At 34.3% G+C, this 12914-nt stretch overlaps 1 protein-coding gene across 5 annotated transcripts in view; it reads left to right on the top strand.

Annotated features, from left to right (window-relative positions):
• Window positions 1-12641, top strand: part of NAA16 (N-alpha-acetyltransferase 16, NatA auxiliary subunit) — a 58859-nt gene extending 46218 nt beyond the window's left edge. For 3 of the 5 annotated variants that reach the window (XM_032294798.1, XM_032294797.1, XM_032294799.1), the window contains 7 exons: window positions 4225-4438; window positions 5950-6143; window positions 9040-9148; window positions 9574-9672; window positions 10151-10294; window positions 11322-11419; window positions 11989-12641. In XM_032294798.1, the coding sequence (XP_032150689.1) occupies window positions 4225-4438; window positions 5950-6143; window positions 9040-9148; window positions 9574-9672; window positions 10151-10294; window positions 11322-11419; window positions 11989-12186 (1056 nt within the window). In that variant the 3' untranslated portion in view covers window positions 12187-12641. Of the gene's footprint in view, window positions 1-4224; window positions 4439-5949; window positions 6144-9039; window positions 9149-9573; window positions 9673-10150; window positions 10295-11321; window positions 11420-11988 lie in introns of those variants that run through there. The other 2 variants (XR_004273980.1, XR_004273981.1) reach the window with 2 other exon arrangements.
• The last annotated feature ends 273 nt before the right edge of the window (window positions 12642-12914 follow it).

The following is a 12914-nucleotide window of genomic DNA, read 5'->3' as shown; positions in this document are numbered from 1 at the left end:
CCTTGATAAAACCGCAGATCACTAGCTTGTTTTGACACTCCTTAGAGGACCATTATTTTGCAAGCATTCTGCTTGTTATTAAGTAAAGATACATTTTTATTAACTAGGACATTCTCAGTGAGAGGTAAATTGTTTCCCTTAATGCAGAGGCTGCTGGGCACTTATGAATTAGTAATTTCAGTAAGACCATAACTAGAAATTTACCAAATTTTCTGTTCAAATGAAATTTGAATATCCTAAGGATCATTATAGTTGTGAACTTCTTGAACTTGAATTCCATTTCTAACATTGATGACCATATTGCTTTATTCTTTTTAATATTTTTGAGAATTTTTAGAATATGATAAGCCGATCTTCTGTTACTAAGTTTCATTTAGATTATGCTTTCCCTTAAATTTTTAGTGATTTTGGCTGATATGCATGGAAACAATTCTGTAATGTCAGATAAACTATTGACATAGCTCAAGAAATTAATTGGTAAAAAGCATTTTTGAAGAAAGAAACTACAGGAAAATCATTGGTTGTCACAGATTAAAAATCATCACCCTCTGGTCATGTTATGTAATTATCACTGGAAACTGTAGGGCTTACTGTTAACATTTGAGATTAGAAAGAAGTAGAAACAAACAAGAAAAGAGCCTACTCTTATGCCCCTTGTAAGCTAGTCTTTGATAATGAATAGATCCACACTAAAAGCGAAGAAGACAACTCTTAGAGTTAATATGTATATTCTACATGTGTCGTTATATGTAGAAATGTGTTTCATATAAATAGAGTGACTACATAGGTTGATGGAATCATTAATGCTTCTTAATTTCTAATATAAAATTCTTAGTGATATCATTGGAAGGATTTAGGAATCATTATAAACTTTAGATTTATTATAATAGGCATCTGCATGAGTTACCTTATGCCTGAGTTTTAAATATTTTAGTAAGGACAGGAACACCTTTCAGAAATACAGAAATACTGCATTTACCTTCTAAATAGAAAGTTAGTGAATTGAGAAATAAGTTCAAATAAGGGGTCTTTTCTGCCTTGAAGAAGTCATTCAAGAGTTCTTTTGTTGAAGGCAGTTTCAGCCAGGGTACATACTGGTATAAACTCTTAGTAATTGAATTTGAAACATTATAATTCTAGAATAAGCAAGTGTAGTATCTTTTCTGTTTTAATCTTGTCCCTCCTCATAAGATTTTAGAGTTATATTTTAAGATTTTGTAGTCCAACCCAATCTGATGTTTGAAACTTCAGTTTTATTAAAACAAAACAACCTTCTTCAAACGATCAGATGTAAACTTGTGTTCAGAATAACATTTTAACCTATTTTATCTTTCAAGAATTCAGTTTTCTTTCTTTCCATTTTTTTCTTTTACTATTAGACTTCTGGTGATTGGATTATTATTTTAGAGTGCTCACTTACATTTGAAGCAGGGCAACAATGTATATATTTCTAACTCTGATAAGACCTAGGACTTCTGATAGATCTAACCCATAGGAAGATCGTAATTTTATTCTTCGATTGTATCTTAATCTTTATCAAATTGACACATGCTTTATAATGACAGATTCCCTATTAAGTAAATTGAGTTGCTTATTTTTGACCTAGTTATTCTTTTTTAAGTCCAGAGGTTTTCGTTTCTTTTTCTTTGTGTTAGCTCTTATTAGTCACATCCAGGAACTCTAAGAGGTAATGGGAAGGAGAGGGCCTAATGAGGAGTTTTCTAAAAAATGAAAACACTACACTCTAAAGCTATGAACAGCTTTTCTTAATTCTTGATTAGCGGGAGAGAGTTAAGGGCATGAGCTATATGTTCAGATCTGAATATGTAGTTTTCTGCAGTGAGCTAAGTGATTTTTATCATGCCCTTCATACTTGGCCAAAAGGTACAGGGAAACTAACTTTATCTGTTGGTGACATGTAGCATATTTTTATGGTTTACAAATTTAGAGACTAAAAAATCAACCCAAAGGGGAGCTTTGTGGTGATGGAGTAGTTCTGTGTTTCTTATGGTGGTGGTTATATGAATGTACAAATGATAAATCACATAGAACTATATAGACATTGTACCAATGTCAGTTTCTTGGTTTTGATATTGTATTGTAGTTATGTAGGCTGTAAACTTTGGGGGAAACTGAGGGAAGGGCATATGTAGGACCTTTGCTACTTCCTCTTTATCTATAACCCAAAACAAAAAGTTAAAAAAATTCAACCCAACATTATTTGGTTGTTTCTATGTAGTATTCTGCAATACACTGCTTCTTTCAAAAGCAATTATTATAATCAGCTGTAGCTGCAGTATCCCACTTCTTTTTAATTTAGCCATATTTTATCTACCGCCATTAGTTTATTATGGAGTGATTAACAAGCCAGGTTTGCTTGAGGCTTAGTGGGTTCCCAAGACACAGTGCTTTCAGTGGAAAAACTGAGAGAGCCTCTGGAAAACTAGAATAAGTTGGTCACCCAATATGGAAGACATTAACTGGAGAGAGGCAGCCTATGGGCTGTTACTGATAAAGAGGTGGCTTAAATATTTGTGGTTACATACGGCCCCCTCCAAGACTTGACTTAAAATCTCTGTCTGTTAATGCCACTAGGGATATCTCTTGAAGTTTGTCATCTGCCTTTTTTCAGATGTTTCTCAACCTGAAAAAATGTCCTGTAATCTCTTAGATGTTTTCATCTGATTATGTGTTCCAGGACGTTTAGTGCTGCCATTTTTCCTTAGTTAACTGTATTGAATTTTTAAAAATATTCTTGTGGTGCTAGTTGTAACTTGATTTACATTAAGAGAAACCACTACAGCTTTATGAAATATGTAATCATTTGATTAAAAAAAGAAACAAGTTCATGTTATTATTTATGATTTGATGTTATTGATGGGAAGGATGTAGTTTTCAAATATAACATCAGTGAAGCATGGCTTTTTAGTCATAAACTAATGTGAAATGTTCACTTTTTCTGTTTCTTGCCCTCCATACTATGTACTTTTATTCTTCTTAAAATTTTACTCTTAAAGTCTCAGGTAGTTAATGTAATTCTATGTAATAGTGTGTTTCTAATTACCAAGATAATTGTCAGATGATTATGGACAATTACTAATGTGTCCTCTGCACAGTGACTTAACTATCTCCAGGACAGAGGGAACATGAACTAGAAGGAAACCTTGGTCTATATTGGTGTATTGAATCACTAATTTTTCTGTATGATTTTGGAGAAACTGAAGTATGGAAAAAGAAGTCAGAGATGGAAATGCATGCAGGGGAAAACAGTACAAGTATAAAATTTTGTTTGGGAGGCACCAAGGGTTAGTGTCACCTCTTATGGAAGAGACTAGTTCTTAACCTCTTTTGGCCATGGATCCTTTGAAAATTGGATGAAAGCTTTGAGCTCTCTCCTTAGGAAGAAGTTTTTATGCTTGTTTATATACAGACTCCAGATTCAGAACTTCTGCTAAAATAGAATATAGGTAGGTTAATGGGAGCTTATGGAGTAAGAGAAAACCATAAAGCTCTGATTTATATAACAGTTTACTGTTGAAAATGAACTTGAAAATATGCTATTGATTCTTTAACAACCTTAAGAAATTGGCTGTATACAGATTTTTTTATTCTTAACTTAGATTAAATGATTAAAGGTCTAGGAAATTAAAAGGCTTATTCAGGGTCACATGCCTAATAAGAAGCTTATCTCTTGAGTGAGCAAATACTGTGCTTATTGAACATCTGCTATGTATTAGGCTGTGTGGCAGGCAGTGGGAATAGAGATGGTAAGGATTGCCCTTGAAAAGCGTAGAGTTGAGTAGAGCGGTCGGATTTGTAAATATTTAGTGTGAACCTATACATATTTAGTCTTCATTCAGAGCTCTGTTGAACTGTGCCATGCTGGTTTTTAGGGAATATGGAGGAAAAGTATTTCATAAAAACTAAAATATTAATATATACTAATTTTCAGGTTTAAAAATAACCTGATCTTTTTACTTACGTAGAAGTTGAGTATCATCACAAAACATGATTTATAGGGAATGGGCATGGTTTGTAGGAAGAGAAAGTTCAAGTTGAATGCAGAAAATATTCATATCCTTTACAGTGATAAACACTGGAGAGGGCAGCTAAGTGAAAATTGTGACTGTTTAAATTGTTTTTCGGGCTTTTTATATATTTTTTTGAAAAGGTAGACATTATTGACATAAATGTAAAGGTTAATTTTGTGATTTTGTTTTTAAGCATTTTTTTGAGATAACCGATGACCAATTCGACTTCCATACATACTGCATGAGAAAGATGACTCTTCGTGCCTATGTTGACCTTTTGAGATTAGAAGATATACTCAGAAGACATGCCTTTTATTTCAAGGCTGCTAGATCAGCAATTGAAATATACTTGAAATTATATGATAATCCCTTAACCAATGAAAGCAAACAACAAGAAATGAACTCAGGTAACTGAACAGGAACTTAATTTTAAAAGGACACTAGATTTCATGATGCTATTGGCATAAATAATACATAGAAAATATTAATATATTGTCTGTTGGAGCTGAAGACAAACATTAGATAACTAATATGCCAAAAAGCAAAAATATCGTGGAGAGAGTTAAAAAAAAAAGTGGGATGATATTCTGTAGCTGATGCTTCTAAGTTACTTAAATGGAATGACTTAGAATTTTTCTTATTTTTATCTTCAGAAGGACCAATTTAGGAACTGGGTGTGGTGGCTCATGCCTGTAATCACAGCACTTTGGGAGGTCAAGGCAGGCTAATCATTTGAGGCCAGAAGTTCAAGACCAGTCTGGGCAACATAGTATGAACCCAATCTCTACAAACTTTAAAAAGACGAATTTAGGAAGCATAGAAATGTCCATGGGCTAGTTTTTTTCTTTCTTTTTTTAAAAAAATTGTAACTGAAAATACCTTTGAGCCTCTTACGGAAAATTATATAATCTTAAAATTTCTAGTACCTACTTCATTAAAAATAAGAATATCGGTGAGAATATCTGTACAACTTTTTATTCACTACAATGTTAGTATCTAGGAACATTTGAGAAATAGCATGAAGATACATTTCTATTAAAAAGAAAGAGTTGATTAGTTAGCATGAAATGTGCCTTGATAACTATCTCAAATATTCCTAGGTAACTGTTCATTCCTAATATTTATATAGTGTTTAGAGATCACAGGTGTTTATATGTATTATCTCACTTATTCTTGAAATACTCCCAAGAGGAGGCTAGTTTTGGGACTTGATACTGAGGACAGAGTGATTTGCCTGGAGTCATTGTGTAGGAGGCAGAACTGAGCTACGATTGGTCAGTTTGTTAATGCAACATTTACTGGCTGTTCCTTTTGTGCCAGATTTTGTGCTAGTCACTGGGGATACACTTTCTAAAATCTTTTATGTGGTTGCCTCTGTGTTCCTCCTTGCCCAGCCAAAAAACAGAAAAAAAAAAGTATACAGTTGGCCCTCCATTTTTGTGGGTTCCACATGGGTGGATTCAATCAACCACAAATCAAGAGTATATGTTTTTATATTGCATCTGTACTGAACATGTACAGCCTTTTTTCTTGTCATTATTAGTATTTCCTGAACAATACAGTATAACAACTATTTGCATAGCATTTACATTGTTTTAGGCATACCTGTAGACCATAATATAATTTATGAAAAAGTGAAGTTGTTATATGCAACTTAAAGCAAAAGGAAGGTGAAAGATTTGAAGGTGATCTAATTTAAAGTATACAGGAGGATGTGCATAGGTTTTTTGCACATACTGTGCCATTTTATATCACAGGCTTGAGTATCAGTGGACTTTGGCATCTGTGGGGGCGAGAGGGTACTGAACCAATCCCCCACTGATACCAAGGGGCTACCATACTAACAGTATGTATTACAGAAGAATATGAGGAAGTGCAAACATTGACTCAGAGTTTTTGTTCATTTGGATATTTATAGAAAACCTGTCAGCCAAAGAACTGAAGAAAATGCTTAGCAAGCAGAGAAGAGCTCAGAAAAAGGCTAAACTAGAAGAAGAAAGAAAGCATGCGGAAAGAGAACGTCAACAGAAAAATCAAAAGAAAAAAAGAGATGAAGAAGAAGAAGAAGCCAGTGGTCTTAAGGAAGAACTTATACCTGAAAAATTAGAAAGGGTGAGATGGATCTTACTCTCTTTGTTATTTGGTAAAATTTATGCTATTAGGTTCCGTTCTGACAGTTAACATGATTTATTTAAATCTGTAAGAAGCCATTTGAAATATTTCAAGGTTGTTATGACAGCCATCAATTATTTTTGAGTGACAATATACAAATTTTGGCTAATGCAAGTTATACATAGAGTTGTAATTATGGTAGGCAGAGTAATGGCCCTGCAAAGGTGTCTGTGTTCTGATTACGCCAACCTGTGAATATGTAACCTTTCATGGCAAGGGAGAATTAAGGTGGCAGATGGAATTTATGGTTGTAATTAACTGACCTCAAGATAGATTAGCCTGGATTGTCCATGTGGTCCTAATATAATCAAAAGGGGCCTTAAAAGTTGAGGATGACAGCAGCAGAGGTCCAAATGATGCAATGTGAGGACTCAGTCTGTTGTTGCTGGCTTTGAAGATGGAAGGAGGGTACCACAAGCTAAGGAATGTGGGCAGTCTGTAGACGCTGAAAAAACCATTGAATGGATTTCCCCTTAGAGTCTCCAAAGGAGAATGCAGTCCTGCTGACACCTTGATTGTAAGCCCAGTGAGACAGACCTGTGTTGGGCTTTTAATCTATAAGAACTATAACATAATAAGTGTGTTGTTTTAAGTCACTAAGTATTTGGTAATTTGATACAGCAGCAATACAATTATCCATTACATATGGAATCACTTTACCTTATTTGTCTTACTAGATATGCTTTAGCTACAAAGAGCACCTCATCTCCAGGATTTTCTCAAGTGTTAATACTTCTTTTGGGATCAGATTTAAGGAAATATTTAGCTTTCTGGTTTATTCACTGTAAGTCTAATACAGCTGACCCTTGAACAACATAGGTTTGAACTTCAAGGGTAGAGCAAAGGATGGTTTGATGATTTTAGAAAGATGTTTGGCTTAAAAAATGTCCAGATAACGGAAGAATCAATTTCTCACCAACAGCTGCAGAGAAGTTCCAGATGTCATTGAGAAAATCATTGAGGAGAAGGGGTTTCTGCCTCAACAGGTTTTTAATGTAGACAAAAAGTGCCCTGTCTCAGGAAAAAAAAATGAAAGCCACAAAGGACATCTATTAGTAAGGAAAATAAGAGAACACCAGGATTTAAGGCAGAAAGGGATAGGCTGTCTCTACTGTTTTATGCAAATGCTGTTGGGATTATGATCTTGGCTGCCCTTATCTATAAAGCTGCTAACCCCTGACCCTTGAAGGGAAAAGATAACAGCTGCCAGTCTTTTGGTTTTATAACAAAAAGTTCTGGACAATGAGAACCTTTTTCTGGATTGGTTCCATCAGTGCTTTGTCTCTGAAGTGAGGAAGTACCTTGCCAGTAAGGGAATGCCTTTTAAAGTTCTTTTGATATCGGACAGAACCCCTAGCCACCCAGAACCTCATGAGTTCATCACCAAAAGTGTAAAAGTGGCCTGCCTGACCCCAAACATTTCTCTAATTCAGCCTCTAGATCAGGGGGTCATAAGGACCTTTAAGGCTCATTATGCGTGGTACTTTATGGAAAGGATTTTCAATACTATTTTCATAATGTTCAATACAACATTATGAAAGTCGGGAAGGATTACATCATTGAGGATGCCATCATTGTTACAGAAAAAGCCTTGAAAGCCATCAAGACTGAAACAATAAATCCCTGCTGGTGTCCAGATGTTGGGTACAACTTCACAGGATTTATGACAGAGCCAATCAAGGAAATCATAAAAGAGATTGTGGATATGGCAAACAAACAAACAAAGTGGAGGTGGTGGTAAAGGGCTTCAAGATTAGGGAACCTGGAGAAATTCAAGAGCTAATAGACGCCACACTAATATAGGGCAACTTGATGGAGATGGGTGCTTCCAAACCACTGCCAGATGATCAGGAAGAAAACGTAGAAGCAGCGCCAAAAAACAGACATTGGACAGTCTGGCAGAAGGGTTCCGATTATTCAAGACTATTTTTGACTTTTATGACATGGACCCTTCTATGATACAGGCATTGAAACCAAAGCAAAGATTGGTACTGGACAGAAACATTTTTAAATAAGGAAAAAAGAAATCATAATGTACTTACATAAAATTAGATGGAATGTGCCTGCCTCTTCTGCCTCCCTTTCTACGTCTTTCACTCCTGCCATCCTTGAGGCAGGAAAACCACCCCCTCCTCTTCAGCCTACCAAACATGAAGACAAGAATGATGATCCACTTCCATTTAATAAGCAGCAAATGTATTTTCTCTTCCTTATGATTTTCTCAATAACATTTTATTTCCTGTAGCTTACTTTATTGTAAGAATATAGTATATAATACATATAAGATACACAATATGTGTTAATCAGCTGTTCATGTTATTGGTAAGGTACCAGTCAACAGGCTATTAGTAGTGAAGTTGGGAGAGTCAGAAGTTACATATAGATTTTCAACTGTATGGGGAGGGGTCAGCTTCCCTAATGCCCACGTTGTTCATGGGTCAACTGTATTATAAGCATTTTAAATTTTATTACCATCTCCCCACTATTTGATGCCATTTTTATTTGTCTCCTTACTTTAGATGTTTATAGTATATAAGGGACTGTCAGTACATGATGTACCATCTCTTTAAGTCTGTGGAATAGCTTTATGTATTTTTTTATTTAAATAAAACAATCTTGACTTTTTAACCAGAAAAAAAGCTATTTCTATTTTGAAAAGTATTGATTGTGTGTACTTTGAACTTATTTACAGATGATTTTTAAATGTTTTCTTGTTACTTGGTTTTATAAAGAAAGCTGCCTAAATTACTTTAGACATGTGTTAATATAAAATTTTACAGGAAATTTGACTTTTGCTGCTGTTTTTTAAATAATTTTCCTTTCTGTTTCAAAATAGGTAGAAAATCCATTAGAGGAAGCCGTTAAGTTCCTTATACCTCTTAAGAATCTTGTTGCTGATAACATTGACACTCATCTGTTAGCATTTGAAATATATTTTAGAAAAGGTAATAAATAGTTTGAGTTCAGTTTTTAATCTTTAATTATATTTGTGGCCACATTCAGTGTAATCTTTGTCAGTTAGATCTATTTTTGTTTCTTAGATTTCCATTTCAGCCTTCCACAAAGGCTCTTTTCCTTGGCTACTCGAAACTTTGGTGGGTAATAAATTATAATAGTACTATCAAATCCAGTGTGAGAATAGTTTGAACAATTATGCAAATTGTCTACCAGAAGTAATTTTTAATGATATTTTGAGCTTTTCTTTAGAAAGCCAAAGCTGACTTTGATAGCCGCAGTCAACTTTAAATTTTGCTTACAAGTGTTATAAAAAAGGTAGCATTTTGTTGTGGAACTTAAGTGAGACTAAAATAAGTGAAGAAAATAACATGTAAGTATTAATACTATTACTTTTATATTTTTTCTGACACAGGAAAGTTTCTGTTAATGCTGCAGTCTGTCAAACGAGCTTTTGCCATCAACAGCAATAACCCATGGTTACATGAATGTTTAATTCGATTTTCTAAATCTGGTAAGTGTAAAAAAGGCCCATATTTACATTTTGAATTATTTCTAAGGGGAGGAAGTTGTTAAATCACTGTTGATATGATAAATACTTAATAACCCTCTCTTTGTGAAGTAGAAAGCCCTGATTTGTGTTTTCATGTTACAAATAATTCTGGTCATGGCCCAGGCTGTAGCCACTAGGAGAAGCAAATGTAAGTTGTCTTACATTAAGCTCGTGGGCATTAAAGAGATTTGCAATAATGTAAAGAAAAAAAAAAAAAAATTTACATAGTAGTTAAATGAACACGTCTATAAAATAAACTTGTTAGCCAAGAGATGGTAGAAATTAATGCATTTTTAGGCTAGGATATATTTATATTCCAAAGGAACAATAATAATTTTACTATGTAAAATAGATCAAGTTTAATAATAAAGGGCTTTTAATAGATTTTTTTTTTCCAAAAAACAGATCACAAAAATTTCAAATGTTTTTGTTTTTATAGTGTCTAATCATAGTAATCTTCCAGACATTGTGAGCAAAGTTCTGTCTCAAGAAATGCAGAAAATATTTGTCAACAAGGATTTGGAAAGTTTTAATGAGGATTTTCTGAAACGTAACGCCACCTCTCTTCAGCATCTACTTTCAGGTTTGTATGTAGCCCCCACGATTAAAATGCTTATGGAAAAAGTGAACAAAGAACAAGTTTTGATGCTACCAAAACTTAGAGAAAATGAATAGTACTTATTGTGTGTAAGTACGGGGAGAGAAATGGGAACAAATTCAATGTATGCTCAATAGTAGGGGAAATAGTGATGGGTTCATAGGATGTAATACCAGGCTTAAAGTGATCTTTATTCAGAGTTTGTTTATTCAGAGGGTTTAAAGTGATGTTTATTCAAAAGGTTTATTATAAATCCTTTTATAATGCATGTGTGGAATTGAACATACAATGTAATCTCAACTGTGCATGGGAAAAAGGCTGAAAGGAAGTGTCTACAAAAGCTTTAATGCTGATTTGGGGTGTGTTGGGGTGTGTGGTTATGAATGATTTATTTTTTTCTTCTTCTTTTTTTTTTTCCTTGAGATGGAGCCTCACTCTGTCGCCCAGGCTGGAATATATTTTTTCTTCTAATTTATAGGAAAAATATAAATTTTGCTTTATTTTTTAAAATTTTGCTTTCTTTTTGAATATGCAAACATTTTCTTGTTTTCCCCGCCCCCACGCTCCTCCTCTGTGACAGTAATTTATTCCTTAGATGTTTTATTTTAGAATATCATCTTTTTTCATAGTTTTAGCTGAAATACTAATTGATGCCACAGGGCAGTCCATATTTACATTTTGAATTTTATCATTTCTAAGGGGAGGAAGTTGTTAAATCACTGTTCATCTGATAAATGTTTAATAGCCATCTCTTTCTGAAGGAAAAAGCTGTGATTTGTAGTGTATTTTCATGATATAAATACTGTGATGATGGCCTAAGCTATCAATGGATGCTACCGAATAGGAGGTAGGGAAGAAATGTCTCACTTGGCTCTTGTGAGCTGGTAGGAGCCAGCTCCAGCTTACTACCGACTAAATAGTTAAAAACATATTTTAAGTCACTGGCCAGTTTATATCACATAAAATGTAAAGTATAGGTGTTTATTCATTTTGAAATGCCTTGGTTTTTCAGGTGCTAAAATGATGTATTTTCTGGACAAGTCAAGGCAGGAGAAAGCAATTTCTCTAGCCACTAGACTGGATGAAACTATAAATGATAAAAATGTAAAGGTAAGATTTTTTCATTGGCTGATTTATACATACACAGTGATCTAACAAAACATGTATTTTTACAGTGTAATTCTTAAGTAGGCCTTCAGAGTTATACCTGGATATTAATCTCAGCTCTATCAGTTATGAGATGGTAAATTTAGGCAAGTTATGTCTCAGCTTCTTTTTCCTCATTTTTAAGATGAGGATGAAAATACTACTGCTCTCACAGAATCCATGTGAGAGTTAACTGAAATAATAAAACATGAAGTGCTTAGTGCCTGGCATGTTGTTAAATACTCAGTAAATGTGAGCTATTGTTATTAGTAAAGTCTCATTTTTAGTGATCACAGTTTTAAAGGGTTCTCTTCAGGTATTAGTATTTTACTGCCCTTTTTAAAAAAGGATTTTCGGGGTTGCTTTTTTAATGTATCTCTTTTGAGGTGGTTGCTTACTGTGTAGATTGCAAGGCATTATTTTAAACTGAGCTCTCTCAGTTTGATTAACACATTGCATCTTTTGATTAAAGTGATTATTAACTATGAGCTTATTATTTTAAAATAATTTGTATTTTCCCTTTGTTTCATTAGACATTAATAAAGGTTTCTGAAGCACTGCTTGATGGCAGCTTTGGGAACTGTAGTTCCCAATATGAAGAATATAGGATGGCCTGTCATAACCTGCTTCCTTTTACATCTGCCTTCTTACCTGCTGTGAATGAAATCGACAGTCCTCGTGTGGCACTGAACCATACAGCTAACTATGATGTCTTGGCAAATGAAATTTGAAATCTCCTAGAAAGTAGACTCTTATAGGCTCAAAGATGAAATGAGATCAGGGTTTTTTTTTCCAGGGTGCATTTTAATATATGTATGAAATGAAATACTTGGTTAGGATTTTTCAATGGCATATTCTGTAAGCTTATTTTATTCTTTACCTTACCTGCCAATTTACATAACCGTCTTAAAATTACCTGTTTATTCTTACACAGTTTTGTGGTAGCTGCTGTTGCTTCTATATAATTATGATAATTTCTTACTAAGTTTTATACAGCCCCACTATATTGTTTTCTTTAGATTCTGATTTCAGGATCTGTGCTTTGATTCCTTATCTTATTGGTTTGTTCTATTGTTTATTTGCTTGCTTTTTAATTAAAGCACATCCGTTTTAAAGTGTTAACTATATGTTAAAAACAATATGGAGGCCGGGTGCAGTGACTCATGCCTGTCATCCCAGTACTTTACGAGGCCCAGGTGGGTGGATAACCTGAGGTCAGGAGTTTGATACCAGCCTGGCCAACATGGCGAAACCCCTTCTCTACTGAAAATACAAAAACTAGCCAGACGTATTGGCATGCACCTATAATCCTAGCTATTTGGGAGGCTGAGGTGGGAGAATCGCTTGAACCTGGGAGGTGGAGGTTGCAGTGAGCTGAGATCACGCCACTGCACTCCAGCTTGGACAGAGCAAGACTCCATCTTGAGGGAAAGAAAGAAAAAAAAAAAAAAAGATGGTA

The sequence above is a fragment of the Sapajus apella genome, unplaced genomic scaffold (assembly GCF_009761245.1).
Source record: "Sapajus apella isolate SASKATOON/1434 unplaced genomic scaffold, GSC_monkey_1.0 scaffold32, whole genome shotgun sequence".
Taxonomy (NCBI): Eukaryota; Metazoa; Chordata; class Mammalia; order Primates; family Cebidae; genus Sapajus; species Sapajus apella.
This window is presented reverse-complemented; position numbering and strand designations above follow the sequence as displayed.